At 61.6% G+C, this 12,464-nt stretch overlaps 1 protein-coding gene across 4 annotated transcripts in view; it reads left to right on the top strand.

Annotated features, from left to right (window-relative positions):
* The window catches only part of ASPSCR1 (ASPSCR1 tether for SLC2A4, UBX domain containing), a 30,387-nt gene that overhangs the window by 15,520 nt on the left and 2,403 nt on the right, over positions 1 to 12,464 (top strand). For 2 of the 4 annotated variants that reach the window (XR_014291837.1, XR_014291838.1), the window contains exons 8-13: positions 8,677 to 8,816; positions 9,054 to 9,135; positions 9,501 to 9,567; positions 10,016 to 10,078; positions 10,638 to 10,690; positions 11,742 to 11,866. Coding sequence is in view for 1 of the 4 variants with exons in the window: in XM_082603016.1 (XP_082459142.1) it covers positions 8,677 to 8,816; positions 9,054 to 9,135; positions 9,501 to 9,567; positions 10,016 to 10,078; positions 10,638 to 10,690 (405 nt within the window). In the remaining 3 variants the exon portion in view is untranslated. The remainder of the gene's footprint in view (positions 1 to 8,676; positions 8,817 to 9,053; positions 9,136 to 9,500; positions 9,568 to 10,015; positions 10,079 to 10,637; positions 10,691 to 11,741; positions 11,867 to 12,464) is intronic. The other 2 variants (XR_014291836.1, XM_082603016.1) reach the window with 2 other exon arrangements.

The raw sequence follows: 12,464 nt of genomic DNA, 5'->3' as shown, positions 1-12,464 counted from the left end.
TTGACAAACCTGTGTGTCTTGGCTGGCCATGTCACAGCCAAGAGAGCCATCCTTCCCAGGGCCTTGGACCCGGCGCCTCCACCGTCTCCTGGGCTGGCGGGTTTGACTGGCTTTTGACATGAAGATGGTTTGGCCTTGATTGTCCCACGCCACATTGACTCCTGAGCCAGGCGTGCCGCAGCTCACGTGCTACATCCCACCGCTGGCCAGTGGGCATGTGGGGCACGTGCCAAACACGCAGAAGAGAGTGAGTTTGCTCACTCTTCACAAGCTTGTAGGTAGGGCCTTGGGTGTCTCTGGTGGGGACTTCTTGGAAGTTCCTGGCAGCTGTCTGAGCCACGGCTGGGAGGAGGGCGTGCAGCCTTCACGGAGCTGTGATGAAACGGCCCAGGCCCTGGGTTGTCTCTGTGACGCTGTCTTCTAGTCTGATCAGCTCTATCGAGGTATGATTTACTATATAGACACCTACCATCAGGGCAATGTTAGGCTTTTTTTTTTTTTTTTTTTTTTTTTTTTTTTTTTTTACTGTACGTGGGCCTCTCACTGTTGTGGCCTCTCCCGTTGCAGAGCACAGGCTCCGGATGTGCAGGCTCAGCGGCCATGGCTCACGGGCCCAGCCTCTCCGTGGCATGTGGGATCTTCCCGGACCGGGACACGAACCCGTGTCCCCTGCATCGGCAGGCGGACTCTCAACCACTGCACCACCAGGGAAGCCCCCATAGGCTTCTTTGTGTCCCTCTGTGTGACTGCTCCCTCAGCAGCGCTCACAGACTGTTTTCAGGAAAGGCGTGTTGTAGATTTCCCAACATCTTGGGCTCCTGGGCTGTGCTGGGCCCCCTGCCTCTTGGGGTTGGCCCCTGGGGAGGCTCAGGCATTCATCCAGAGTCCAGCTTAGGTCTCTGGCTTGTGGCCGGAGAGGGTCTTTCCAAATACAGAGACCTTACGGTGGGGCCAGCCTGGGTTTCCAACCTGGGCTGCACGTTGTCACCTGTGGAGCCCTTGAGGCTGTGCAGGTGCATGTGGGCGTTACTCGAGACGCAGCTGCACCTCATGAGTGAGGCTCCAGGTTCTCCGCTCTCTTCTGCCCTTCCAGCCAGAGCGGCTCCATGTGCCAGCACTCAGGGTCCACTTGAGGTTTTATGTGACGAGAAGGATGCCACCGCTGAAACAAATTCCTTTTTACAAATCACCTTTCCAGACGATGGAAAGCCATTGCAGGATTACCTGCCTGGAGCAGGAGCTTGTGGAGTGAGGATGGTGAGGCTCCACCCGGGCAGTGGATGCTGCTGGTTTTTATACCCAGCAGCCTTGCTCACTTGCTTTACTGGTTCCAACAGTTTCTCATTTTCAATTGGAGTCTGCAAATAATGTCAGTTTATCTTTTTCCTTGATGTCCTTACTTCTCTCATTTTTTTTTCTTGTCGTATTGCAGTGATTGGGTCTCTGGTATCTGTTGAATAGCAGCAAATTTAGTGGGCATCCTTGTCTTGACCTTGATCTCACACGGAGTAATCTTAGTTTATCTGTGAAAGATGCTGCGGGCTGTGAAAAGTCTTTATCAAATCAAGAGTTTCTATTCGTAATTCTCTGAGAATTTTTCTTTATCAAAAGTAAGAGTGGTGCTTTATGAACTGCTTTTCCCGCATTAAGGTGATTCCATGCCTTCGCTCTCATTTAGTTCGTTTGCATGCTGAGGTTTTGGATAGATTTCCCCCATGAAGCTATCCTTGCATTCCAGGGGTCAGTCCAGTTACAGTGATGTGTTTAGCTATACTCTGAGTTGCTGTTAACTAATATTTTAGTGCTGGAGCCTGCATCCTGTCTCTTCTAGAGCACCCTCCTCACTCTTGCTTTCAGGTCACATACCTGAAGGGGAGGGTGGAGGGGCAGGGGCACCTGCGCCTGCGCGGGGTGGGCCATGCCGGAGGCTCAGTGGTGGGACAGAGCCCAAGTTCCTGCAGAGGGGCAGGCGGCGGGGGCTTCCTCCTGCTTCCTGAACCACGCTTTGTGTGTCCTTGCTGAATGGATGGGGGAGGGGAGGGGAGGGGAACTGAGCCAGTCCCAAGCCCTGTGAATGTCCATCCTGGGGAGGTGGTGGTGGTGCCCTGGCTCTTCAGGGACCCCACTGGCTTCTACGCTGATGTCTGGGCTGCATTAGACACTAGTACGAAGCCCCCAGTCTCACAGGCTCGTCACCTGGGCCCAGAATCAGCTTTCGAAAGCAGAGCCTTGTGGTTGGGGTGAGCCAGGGCTAGGGGCCTGACTCCCTTCGGGCCTGCTCTTTCTGGGGACCCCTAGGTTTGGGGGCCAGAAAACTAGTACCGGGGCTGGCTGTCTCCTTCTCCCACCCTAAAGGCTGTGGCTCTCTGCATCTCTTGGGAACCTGCTGACTCCCCAGGGCTGTGTGGGGAGTGGCCTGGTCTGGTGCCAGCCTGATAGGTGGTTGCTGTCAGGCGCGCATCCCAGCGCGTCCCCGAGCGCTGACCCCAGGGGCCCCAGGAAGGAGGAGTCCTGGGGAGGGTCCGCCTGGCCGCCAGCAGTGTGTGTCTTTGATCTGGGAGCCCCAGCAGCTGGTTGATTGTGGAGCGTCCCCCGCCCGCCTGCCTCGCGCCTCCTGTCACACTGACAGCCGTGCACCCGGAGGCCCGGCTGGCCACATGCTGTCTGCTTTGTGTCCCCTCGAGTCCTGGGGGAGGGGAGAAGGGAACAAATCAGAACTTTTGGGGGAACTTCAAAGGTACACTTTAGTAATCAAAAAGAGTTTCCAAGCTTCCCATTAATGTTTTGCCTGTGTGTGGTTTTGGATTTGAATGAAGAGTCAGAAGAGACAGGATGAAATACAGGCAGGTCCTCGGCTGAGGCCCAGGATGGTTTACAGACCCGGGCGGCTCCTGCCTTTGATGTCAGAACATTAATTATTAGAAGGTAGTTTTACTGGCCGTCAGAACCGAGTGCGGAGAGAGGCTGGGGCTGCCCGGCGGCCCCTGGCCTGTCCTTTGAAGTCCTTCCGCTGGCCCAGGAGGCTGCCCCGCAGCTCTTTGTGCTGCTGGGCCATGCTCCCAGCCGGCGTCCCCCCACGCAGCTGGCACAGGGGTTCGTGATCAAAGGCCCCAACCCCCTGGGAAGGGCGGGCTGACTGCAGTCTCCCCTGCCTGCCCCTCACCCTCCAGGGGATGGTCTCACCTCCTGAAGACATGGCCTCGGGGGCTTACTCCGCACCTTGCACCCATGTCTCAGGGCAGGCGTCAGCTTCGCCTCTGGCTGTCCCCGGTTTACGGGAAGGTTTAGAACACGCAGGGCTGCGAGGAGCCTGGCCAGGACCTGGGGCCTGGGGTGGACCGAGAGCAGTGCCCCTTGCTGCCCTGCCACCCTCCTCCTCTTGGCCCGGGGTGCTTGTCCATGACATGCCCCCAAGAGCACAGCCCGCTGTCCCCCCGTGTGTGGGCCCAGGGCGTGGTGTGAGCCTGTCCCTGCCCTGCCAGTGTTTGTGGACAGTCCTGGGGCTCTGGCCTTGGCCTTAACTTGGGATGCCCTTTGAGGTTTGCTGGCAGGTGGGTCAGCAACTTTGAAGGCCCCAACTGAGTCTTGAGGCGTTTTTTTTTTTTGCGGTACGCGGGCCTCTCACTGTTGTGGCCTCTCCCGTTGTGGAGCACAGGCTCCGGACGCGCAGGCCCAGCGGCCACGGCTCACGGGCCCAGGCGCTCCGCGGCATGCGGGATCCTCCCGGACCGGGGCACGAACCCGTGTCCCCTGCATCGGCAGGCGGACCCTCAACCACTGCGCCACCAGGGAAGCCCTTGAGGCGGTTTTTAAAGCCTGGTGACAGGCAGGTGCCCTCCAGCTGTCCTTGTCATGCTGTGTCTCAACCATTACTGGACTTGCGGGAGAGACAGATGCCCAGCCTGAGAAGCCATGGAGAACCAGTGGGCAGGGCGCCCCAGCTGCCAGAGTACCCCCTGGAACTCCAGAGCTGCCCGCAGGGCCAGGCAGCCTCGTTTGCAGGCCCCCATCCTGATCGGGCTCAAGGGGCTCCCTCTGCGGGGTTTCTCCTGGCCCTTTGGTCTGCTGTGTGCGTCCACCCCGGGTTTGCTGGCCTGGAGCAGGCGTCTTCCCCTGTGCATGAGGAGAGCCACCCCATGCCTTACATTTGCTTATTTCAGTCCTTTGGGGGTTCATGCACTGCACGCACAGACAGGTGGGGCCACGCCAGGGCACTGGAGCCACCGGGTTTCAAAGTGTGCCTGCGTCACTGTCGCAGCCCAGCGTTTCTCTTCTTCTTAAAGATGCTCTCATTTTTCCTGTTGGAAGGCGGGCAGGCCCAGGTGTGGACGTTGGCCCAGGGCTGGGGCAGGCGCGGCCTCCGCCTGTGCCGCTGGCAGGCCCAGCGAATGAGGGGCTGGAGTTCAGTGCAGCCTTGCCGGTCAGGCCCAGCCTCGTGCTGGCACGTTGCTCCCTCCAGAGGGCGGCCGGCTCGGAGAGTGACGGAGGCTTGGCCTGCGTTCCTCCCGCGTAGTGTTTCATTTCAGCTCCAAGCCTCAAGGGGAAACGCTTCACATTCCCTGTTACCAAAAACCATTGTCAGAGGACAGTCTGGGTAAGAGGGAGGCGGGAGGGTGGGAGGAAAACAAGAGCCCTCACAGGGAAGCTGGAAAATCTGGGGTTGAGGTCACCTCCAAATAGTTTTTACATTTTTTCTCCCTGTGTCATCACGTCCTGGAAAATTACTGTCAAGAAAATGAAACCTCAGCAGGCAGTGAGGCTGCTTTTGACATGAGGAGACCCCTGTGTGCCCAAGTGGGTTCTCAGCCACTCGTGTGGCGGCCACTGGAGCATATCCACTGGCTGTTGGGGGAAGCCGTGGGCCTACATCTCAGCCCAGAGCCCCGTCCCCTGGTCCCCTCCAGGCCTGGCCTCTGACTGCCTGTGGCATGGGGCTGAGGTTAGGCAGTGCCCTCACACCTTCCTCCCCTCGGGTCTCCCTCGAAGGGTCCATCCTGGTGCGACAGAGGCTCTTTCCGAAGGCACTGGTGGCCGTCCACAGCTGGTGGCTGGTCCCCAGGTCCCCGTGGCTGAGTGGCCCAGGTGTCAGTCCAGTGTCTTTGCAGCCTCAGGCCGTCACCCAGGGCCTCCTCTGAACATCACCTGCAGAGGGTGCTCCTGTTCCCCCACCTCTGGAGGGTCCTTTCCCTCCCAGGTGCCCCCTGGGCCCCTCGCCCATATCCTGCAGTTCGCAGACAGCCTGACTCGTCTGCTCTCTCCATCCACCTCCCTCCTTTCTGGTCTTCTGGGTGTTCTCTTGTCTTAATACCCTCGGTGGAGGCTGGGACCGGGGAGTCTTTGCTAGGGTCGTGTGCTTGCAGGAAATGAGAGACCCCTGCTGGGCGTTCCACCAGAAGGACCGGGTCTCTTGTGGCCCCGCCCTTGGAGCCTGCAGACCCCTGCCGTTCCTCCCCTCGGGATCGTGCCCGCGCCTTTTTCTCATCTGTCATGCGCTGTCATGTAGGCCCCCCCACCCAGTGGGTTCAGACCCCAGGCTCTGGCTGCCTCCTCATCATTCTGCCCTTCTAGCCGACAGTGAGATGCCCGCAGCGTCGGGGCCACCGGGGGAGGGACCGGCTCCTCTGGCTTTCCTGGGGTTAAGGGGTGGGGGCGGTGGGAGACGGGGCCGGTGCTGTGCTCTGGACACTGACAGCGTTCATGAGCTGGACCTTGAGCTGATGATGGAAAACCTGCGACTTTGGCAGGATGACCCAAGCCTGGTGACATTGGGTTCTTAGTGGAGGCGCGTCCTCTGAGTGGCTCCCTGGTAGGATCTGGAGGAGCAGACCTGGAGATTCGGGCCGTCAGGTGGGCCAGCTGTCAGGCGCGCTGGGAAGGTTCTAGGCCTGCCACCCCACCAGCATCCTCGGGCACCAACTGGGAGGTTCATCTTGGAGGCCCATCCTGGACCCTGGGGCTGTGTCCCTCCCTCGGCCAGCACACAGGAACCCAGTCTCCGTGGTGAGGGCGCTGAGGCCCTCTGACAGTGGCCACTGTATGCGGTTTTTTTTTTTTTTTCCTTAATGGTGTCTCATCCTAAATCTCTATTCTCCATCCAAAAACATCTCCATAAATCCACCTAGGATCGGAGCTGTGCATGATAACTGCCCATGACCAAGGAGTGGCGGGTAAAGGAACAGCAAATGGGGGCTAGATTGCCGGCAGAGCATTGGAAGTGAGCAGGGCCAGGCCTTGGCCTCCGCTGGCGCCGTGTCTGCCCTGCCTCCTCCCACGTGGAGTGGTCAGACCCACCCCTCCTTTCCTGGTCTCTCTCCTCTTTGCAGTGGAAAATCTGCTGGGCAGGCTACGTGGAGGTGTTTGAAGCCCCGTGGCTTCTCCCTCGGTCATTTGGTAGGACAGGGTGGTCCGTCCTACCAGCCCAGCCATGGACATCCACTGTTCTCATGGGACAGGGACCGCCTGGGATCCAGTCTGGCGGCAGCTCTGGGACTTGGGTGGTCTGGCCCCTGGGCTCTGATGGGCAGCAGAGGCTGCTTGGAACCCTGGCTCCTCTGCCCAGGAGCAGGGAGGTCCCCAAGACGCAGCAGAGAGTGGGATCTCGAGGTGGCTCTCTCCCAGTGCTCTGGTTCCCGTGTGGGACCCCGGCTCCTGGCTGCTCTTGGACAGACAAACGGGCTCTGGAGCAGAGCTGAGGCATGGGAGGAGGGGTGTGAACCGGGGGTAGATCCAACGCGGAGAGAGATCTTTGTCTGCTCACTTTCTGACCGAAAGTCAGTGGTCCCTGAGCAGCACGAAGCCAGCAGCTGGTGTCACCTGCGTCCCTGTTCTGGAAGTTGTGGGAGGGTTGTGGGAAGTGCTAGCAGTCTGCAGTCCTCCAGGTTACCCCTGGGCTGTGCACTGGAAGTACCCAGGAGAACAAGGAGGCTGGAGTGGCCCCGTGCACTCAGGGTTGGGCTTCCCCAGCTGTGCCTCCCGGGGATCAGGGGGCCTGTCCGATGGTCAGGCTCAGCTCCAGGCCATGGATCACAAGTCACCCAATTGCTGGATACTCGGGGTGACTCGTGTGACCTGAACTGGGTCCTCGGAGGGCGGGACTGGGACAGGGAGGTCCCAGAGCTTGCTCGTTGGCTTGTGGGCTTTGTGCTCGAGCCCCGGGGGGGGGGCCTGGCACTCATGGACACGGCGGTGCCCAGCTCAGCCACGTCCACATCTGCCCTCCCCCTCCCCCTCCCTTAGGAGCCCAGGCGAGTGCTCGGCCCTTCTGGAATGCAGGCGCTGTGGCTATGGGGGGCAGCCTGGCATCTTGTTATAAAAAGCTCTGGCGTGGACTGCCTGTGGGCTGCAGGAGGGTTGTGGCTTTGAGGGGGCGGCCCCCAGGGGCCTCGATCAGCCACCTACGGACCCCACTGCCCGGGCCTCAGCCAGCCCTTCCTGGCCACCCTGCCACAGTGCCTTGAGATCAGTGGGGCTTCCTGGCGAGAACCCACCTCCCTTCATTACGAGGAGTGATGCAGCTGTGCACTCAGGAATGGCAGAGACCTGCTGGCCTGGGCAGTCAAGGCCTCGGGTGTGGCTGGGGGAGCAGCCCTGGGACACCTGGCAGGTGCACTGGGCAGCTTCAGCCCTCGACCAGCCCCAGGTTGGTGAGTCTGACCTCTAGAGTGGGTGGGGCTGTAGTCAGGCCGGAGCGCAGGAAGGGATGATGGGAGAAGCCTGCTGAGCCCGGCTCCGGGTGTGGAAGGCAGGAGGTGGGATTTCGGTGCCAGGCTGGGGCAGGGAGGCGGGGGCAGGCGGGAGCAGAAGGCAGAGAAGTGACCTCACCCCAGATGGCTTGTGGATGTTCTGTGCGAGGGAGGGCAGGACCTGGCATGGGCCCTGCCGGCCCAGCTGGACACCTCTGTCAGGCTCGGCTCCATGGGCGGCCTCAGCGCCGCGAAGGTGTCTCCCCACATAGTCACTTGGGCTACACTCGCTACAATTACCCACCCGGAGGCACTGCGAGCAGAGCAGGCCCTGCCTTATAATTTCCCTCTCCGTTGCTGCCAATTAGGAGAGACGCTGTCCCTTCCTGTGTCCCCGCAGTGGGCAGCGGGTGGGGCTGGCTGCTCCCCCAGAGAAGGGAGGAGGGGTCAGCCTGGCCATGGGGCTAGCAGCTGGCAGGTTTTTGCCAAATCTCTAATTTGGGGGCTGTCGCTTCTCCTGCGCTTCCCGTGGAACCACTGACATGACCGTGACCAGGGCACTGCTCCCCAAGTTTGTTCCCCACTTGGGAGACCCTGATAACAGGTAGCTCCCTGGGGCTCGTGGGGAGCCCCCACAGAGACAGGAAGTGAACAGAGATGCTCCTGTTCACCCACTGCCCAAGTACCCCCCTCAGCAGTCAGGGTGCCAGCTGACCCGGCTAAGCCAAGACCCCAGGGCCACGTGCCCTGTTGGTGAGTGAGGGTCTCAGTGTTAGTGTTGCTAAGCAGGCAGGCATGGTGGGAGGGGCTCCAGTCCTGGACAGGCTCGGCTGTCCCATGCACCATCCTGGAGACCTGGCCCTGGCTGTGGGCTGACAGGCGGGGCCGGCAGCACATGGCTCAGCCGGGGTCTGCACGGCCACCCCAGCCCCCTGGGGTCGGGAGCCTGGGCCCTTCCTGGGACCTGTATCAGCCAAGCCCTCTGCCTGCGCAGCCAGTGGACCGAGACCCTGTGGTGTGCCACCCTGACCTGGAGGTGCTGCTCCAGGCCTGGCCTGCGGAGCTGCCTGACGAGTTCTTCGAAGTGACCGTGGATGATGTCAGAAGACGTTTGGCCCAGCTCAAGAGTGAACGGTGGGTGTGCACCTGGCCCCTTCAGAGACACCCGTGCCCTCGGCAGCACCTTGGAGGGTGAGGGGTCCCAGGCAGGGGGCTCCTAGTCCTGTCTGGCCCTATGTTGGGGAGCAGCTCACGAAGTCCAGGGGGACGAGGGAGAAGCCCAGAGTCCAGCTGGTGTGGGGCCTCTGCTCTGGTTGGGGAGACCTGGGACCTTCACCACTGCCACCCCCAACCCCACCCCCCCTGCCCCAGGAAGCGCCTGGAAGAAGCCCCCTTGGTGACCAAGGCCTTCAGAGAGGCTCAGATGAAGGAGAAGCTGCAGCGCTACCCTAAGGTACCTTGGGGCGGGAGGTGGTCTGCACATGGCTCTGCACTGGGGCCTCCCGTGGCTCCTGCAGCCCACAAGCCACTGGCCATGGTCTCCTGTACTTCAGCCCAGGCCTACACGGCCGCGGTTCATTAATGAGCCAGGCAGCCGCATTCTAAGATGAAAAACATCAGTGTGTTTTCCCAAGTGCACGTGGGTACTTGACTGGTCCTTGTGTGCAGCCCATGGGACCAGGAGCATCAGGGGGCAGCCAAGGTGAGGGGGTGCTGGCCTGGTGTGGCCGGGGGACCTAGCCATCATGGGCCCAGGGGTGTGGACGCCTGGATTGGACTCCAGCTGTCCTGTTGACAAGCTGGCTTGTCCTGGCCTAGGTGGTCTTGAGGGTCCTGTTTCCTGACCGCTACATCCTGCAGGGCTTCTTCCGCCCCAGCGAGACCGGTGAGCAGCCCCATCTGGGTGTCCAGGGGGGCAGGGTGCCCTATGAGCTCCTCCAGGCTCCTTCCCTCCGGGCCATGGGGCAGGCAGCGGGTGCAGGGCTGGGGGCCGGCTCACGTTGGAGGCTTGGCAGACCAGCCGGGCAGTACCCGTGGGACTGGGTGGCCCCATGCACCCATCTGTTCTGAGCGTGGGTGGGACAGAGGGGCACCCAGAGAAGGGCGGACCCAGGGCTCCCCCACACCCGGTAGTGGGGTCTTTGGCCTGGGGCTGCAGCTCACCTGGAAGGAAGGCAGCAATGCCACCAGTTCTGAGTGGGGTTCTTGGTGACCTTGGGGAGCGAGCGGGTCTGCACACAGGTTGGACCTGGCTCGTCCCATTGCAGAGGGGGCCCGGCCCTGGAGTGGGTCTGAGTGTGGGATCCCTGCTCACCCCACCCTTCCTCCTGCAGTGGGGGATTTGCGGGACTTCGTGAGGAGCCACCTGGGCAACCCCAAGCTGCCGTTCTACCTGTGTAAGTGCTTTTCTGGGACCTCCTGCTCAGCAGCCCTGGCACCTCCCAGTTGGGGCTTGAAGCAGCTTTTCCCACAGAAACAGCATCATAGGGCAGGCGGGTCCTGTGCTGGTGTCTGAGCGTGAGTCCGGGACTGGGGAAGTTGGGGAGGGAGGTTGACCCTGCTCAGCGTCCCTGTGCCCTTTGCTTCCCACCTGGCCAGGAGCTGTAGGGGTTGGGGGTACAGGGGCGAGCTGCTGGCCTCCTTTGGAGGGCGTCTGGGTAGTGAAGGGTCAGGCCGCAGGGCTGCACAGGAACTGTGCAGGGCAGGTGTCCCCTCGCAGGTGAGTCTGCCCGAGGCCCTCTTCCCTACTTCTTGCTGGGTTTTTGCAGCAGTAGAGTGATGGACAGGGGGACGTGAGCTGAGGGGTACTTCAGAAATCCCTCAGCTGAGGCCTATGGCCCAGGCCTCCTGCTCACTCTCAGGCCTGTCCTGGGGCGGGGGGTGCATGGGCAAGGGATGGGGGGGGTGATGGGGGTGGCGAGGCGTTTCCTGGTGCAGACAACCATCTTTCCGCAGTCATCACTCCTCCAAAAACCATCCTGGACGACCACACGCTGACCCTCTTTCAGGTACTGCCTGGCTGGCTGGCTGGTGGGTGCTGCCAGGGCTGGCCCGGGAGGGGCACCTGTCCAGAAGGGAGTGTGAGGCCACAGTCGGGAGTATGACAAGGCCTTTTAGAGGGGTGGACTAGGATGGAGCAGAGTGCCTCTGGAGTCAGTTTTGGGGCTTTCCAGCCTCCTCTGCCTCCTGCCCCGGTGGGGATGGGCCTGCCCGGCTGGCTGCCACCGTCCTGAGCCAGGACTGCCCGTGGGTCTGGATGAGAAGGGGCTGGCAGGTGGGGCTGCTTAGGGGAACCCCTTAAGGGCCAAGGGTCAGAGGCCTCGGCTGCAGGTGGCCAGCTGCCCAGACTGGAGGGGCTGCTGTCCTGCCCCTGCCTTTCCCCTGGGCCCTGTGGCCTCCTCTGGGAATGCCGTGGTGGGCCCTCCCTGCTAGCTGGAGGCCCCTAGAGCTCCCAGGGTGAGGAGCGTTGATCCGGTGCCCTGCTGGGCCACAGTCCAGAGCAAGAAGGAATGTCCTGTCCCTTCACCCCAGGAGAGCAGCCTGAGGCCTCCCCAGCCCTCTAGCCTAATGGTTTCCTCTTAAAGTGTCTTCAGATATTTTAATTAGTAACAGAGGCTGGCCTTTGTTAAGTGGCCAGCAGGCCCTGCAGAGGTCTGAGTTGGGGCAAGGGGGTCTGCTTGCTGCTCAGGGTTGCCACCGTCATGGGGGGATGGGGCCAGACCAGCAGAGAGGCTGGAAGCCCACCAAGGAAAGGAGTCAAGGTTGGTGGGAGCAGGGTGCTTCCCCCGCCCCCACTCCCCCTTCTCAGCCCCCTTCTGCTGCCCCCCGGGAGCCCCAGAGGCACTGGGCCTCCTTCCTCTATCCCCACCCACCCTCCCTCCCTCCCTCCCCACTCTCCCTCGCTGGCCAGCCTGTTGATAAACATTGAATTTGGAAGATGCTTTGGGATGGAGAGGGGCCAGCGTCCAGGCACCCCCCTCCAATTAGGAACCCTGGGGTGCTGCCTGTCCTGCCCACGTGGCCTGATTCCTGGTGACACTCTGCCCCCGCTACCAGCAGCCGTCTCCTTTCATCCGTCAGCTCGCCCTGGAGCCGTGGGGCCTCTGCTCGGAGTGGCGTCCCTGCCCGCCCGCGATCAGAGAGCTGGCAGGGCTCAGGGAAGGAAGGCTTCCTCCCTCCTGCGGGTGAGCAGGCGCGGGCGCGGAAGCTGCTGGCTTTCATGTCCCTGGCAGGGCCGCGTTCTGGCTGCCGGCTGCCCTGGAGGCTGCCTGGGGGCTGGTCCTGCGCCCCAGAAAGTGACAGCTCAGGGTGGGTGTGGGGGATGGCAGCCCAGTGCCCTTTTTGGCCACTGGATCAGGAGAGTGACTGTTCGTTGGGAGAGGCCAAGGGTGAGGCCAAGGATGGGAGGATGCAGAGGACCCAGTCCGGGGACACAAAGGTCCCCAACACCCCACGTCATACCTGCTTCCTGGGACTGAGCCCCCTTAGTGCTGGTGCTGCCCCAAGCCTCGGGGACCTCACTCGGCTCCCGTCTCAGCCACCCCCACCACTGCCTCGCCCAGAGCCCCTCCGTCACCCTTAGTGATGCCCTTAGTGGGCCCTGAAGACCACCACGATCCATGTAGACCTCGTCAGCCTGAGCAGAGGGGTACACCCTCCCTCCTGGCGGTCATGGTGGTCTTCTGTGCTCTCCACTCACTCCTTTTCCAGTGGGATTCCCTGAGACACAAGCTGGCAGGTAGGGGGCTTCCAGCAGGTGCTGAGGAAAGGCAGGGAGGCCAG

Source organism: Mesoplodon mirus, assembly GCF_964341445.2.
Source record: "Mesoplodon mirus genome assembly, chromosome: 18".
Taxonomy (NCBI): Eukaryota; Metazoa; Chordata; class Mammalia; order Artiodactyla; family Ziphiidae; genus Mesoplodon; species Mesoplodon mirus.
This window is presented reverse-complemented; position numbering and strand designations above follow the sequence as displayed.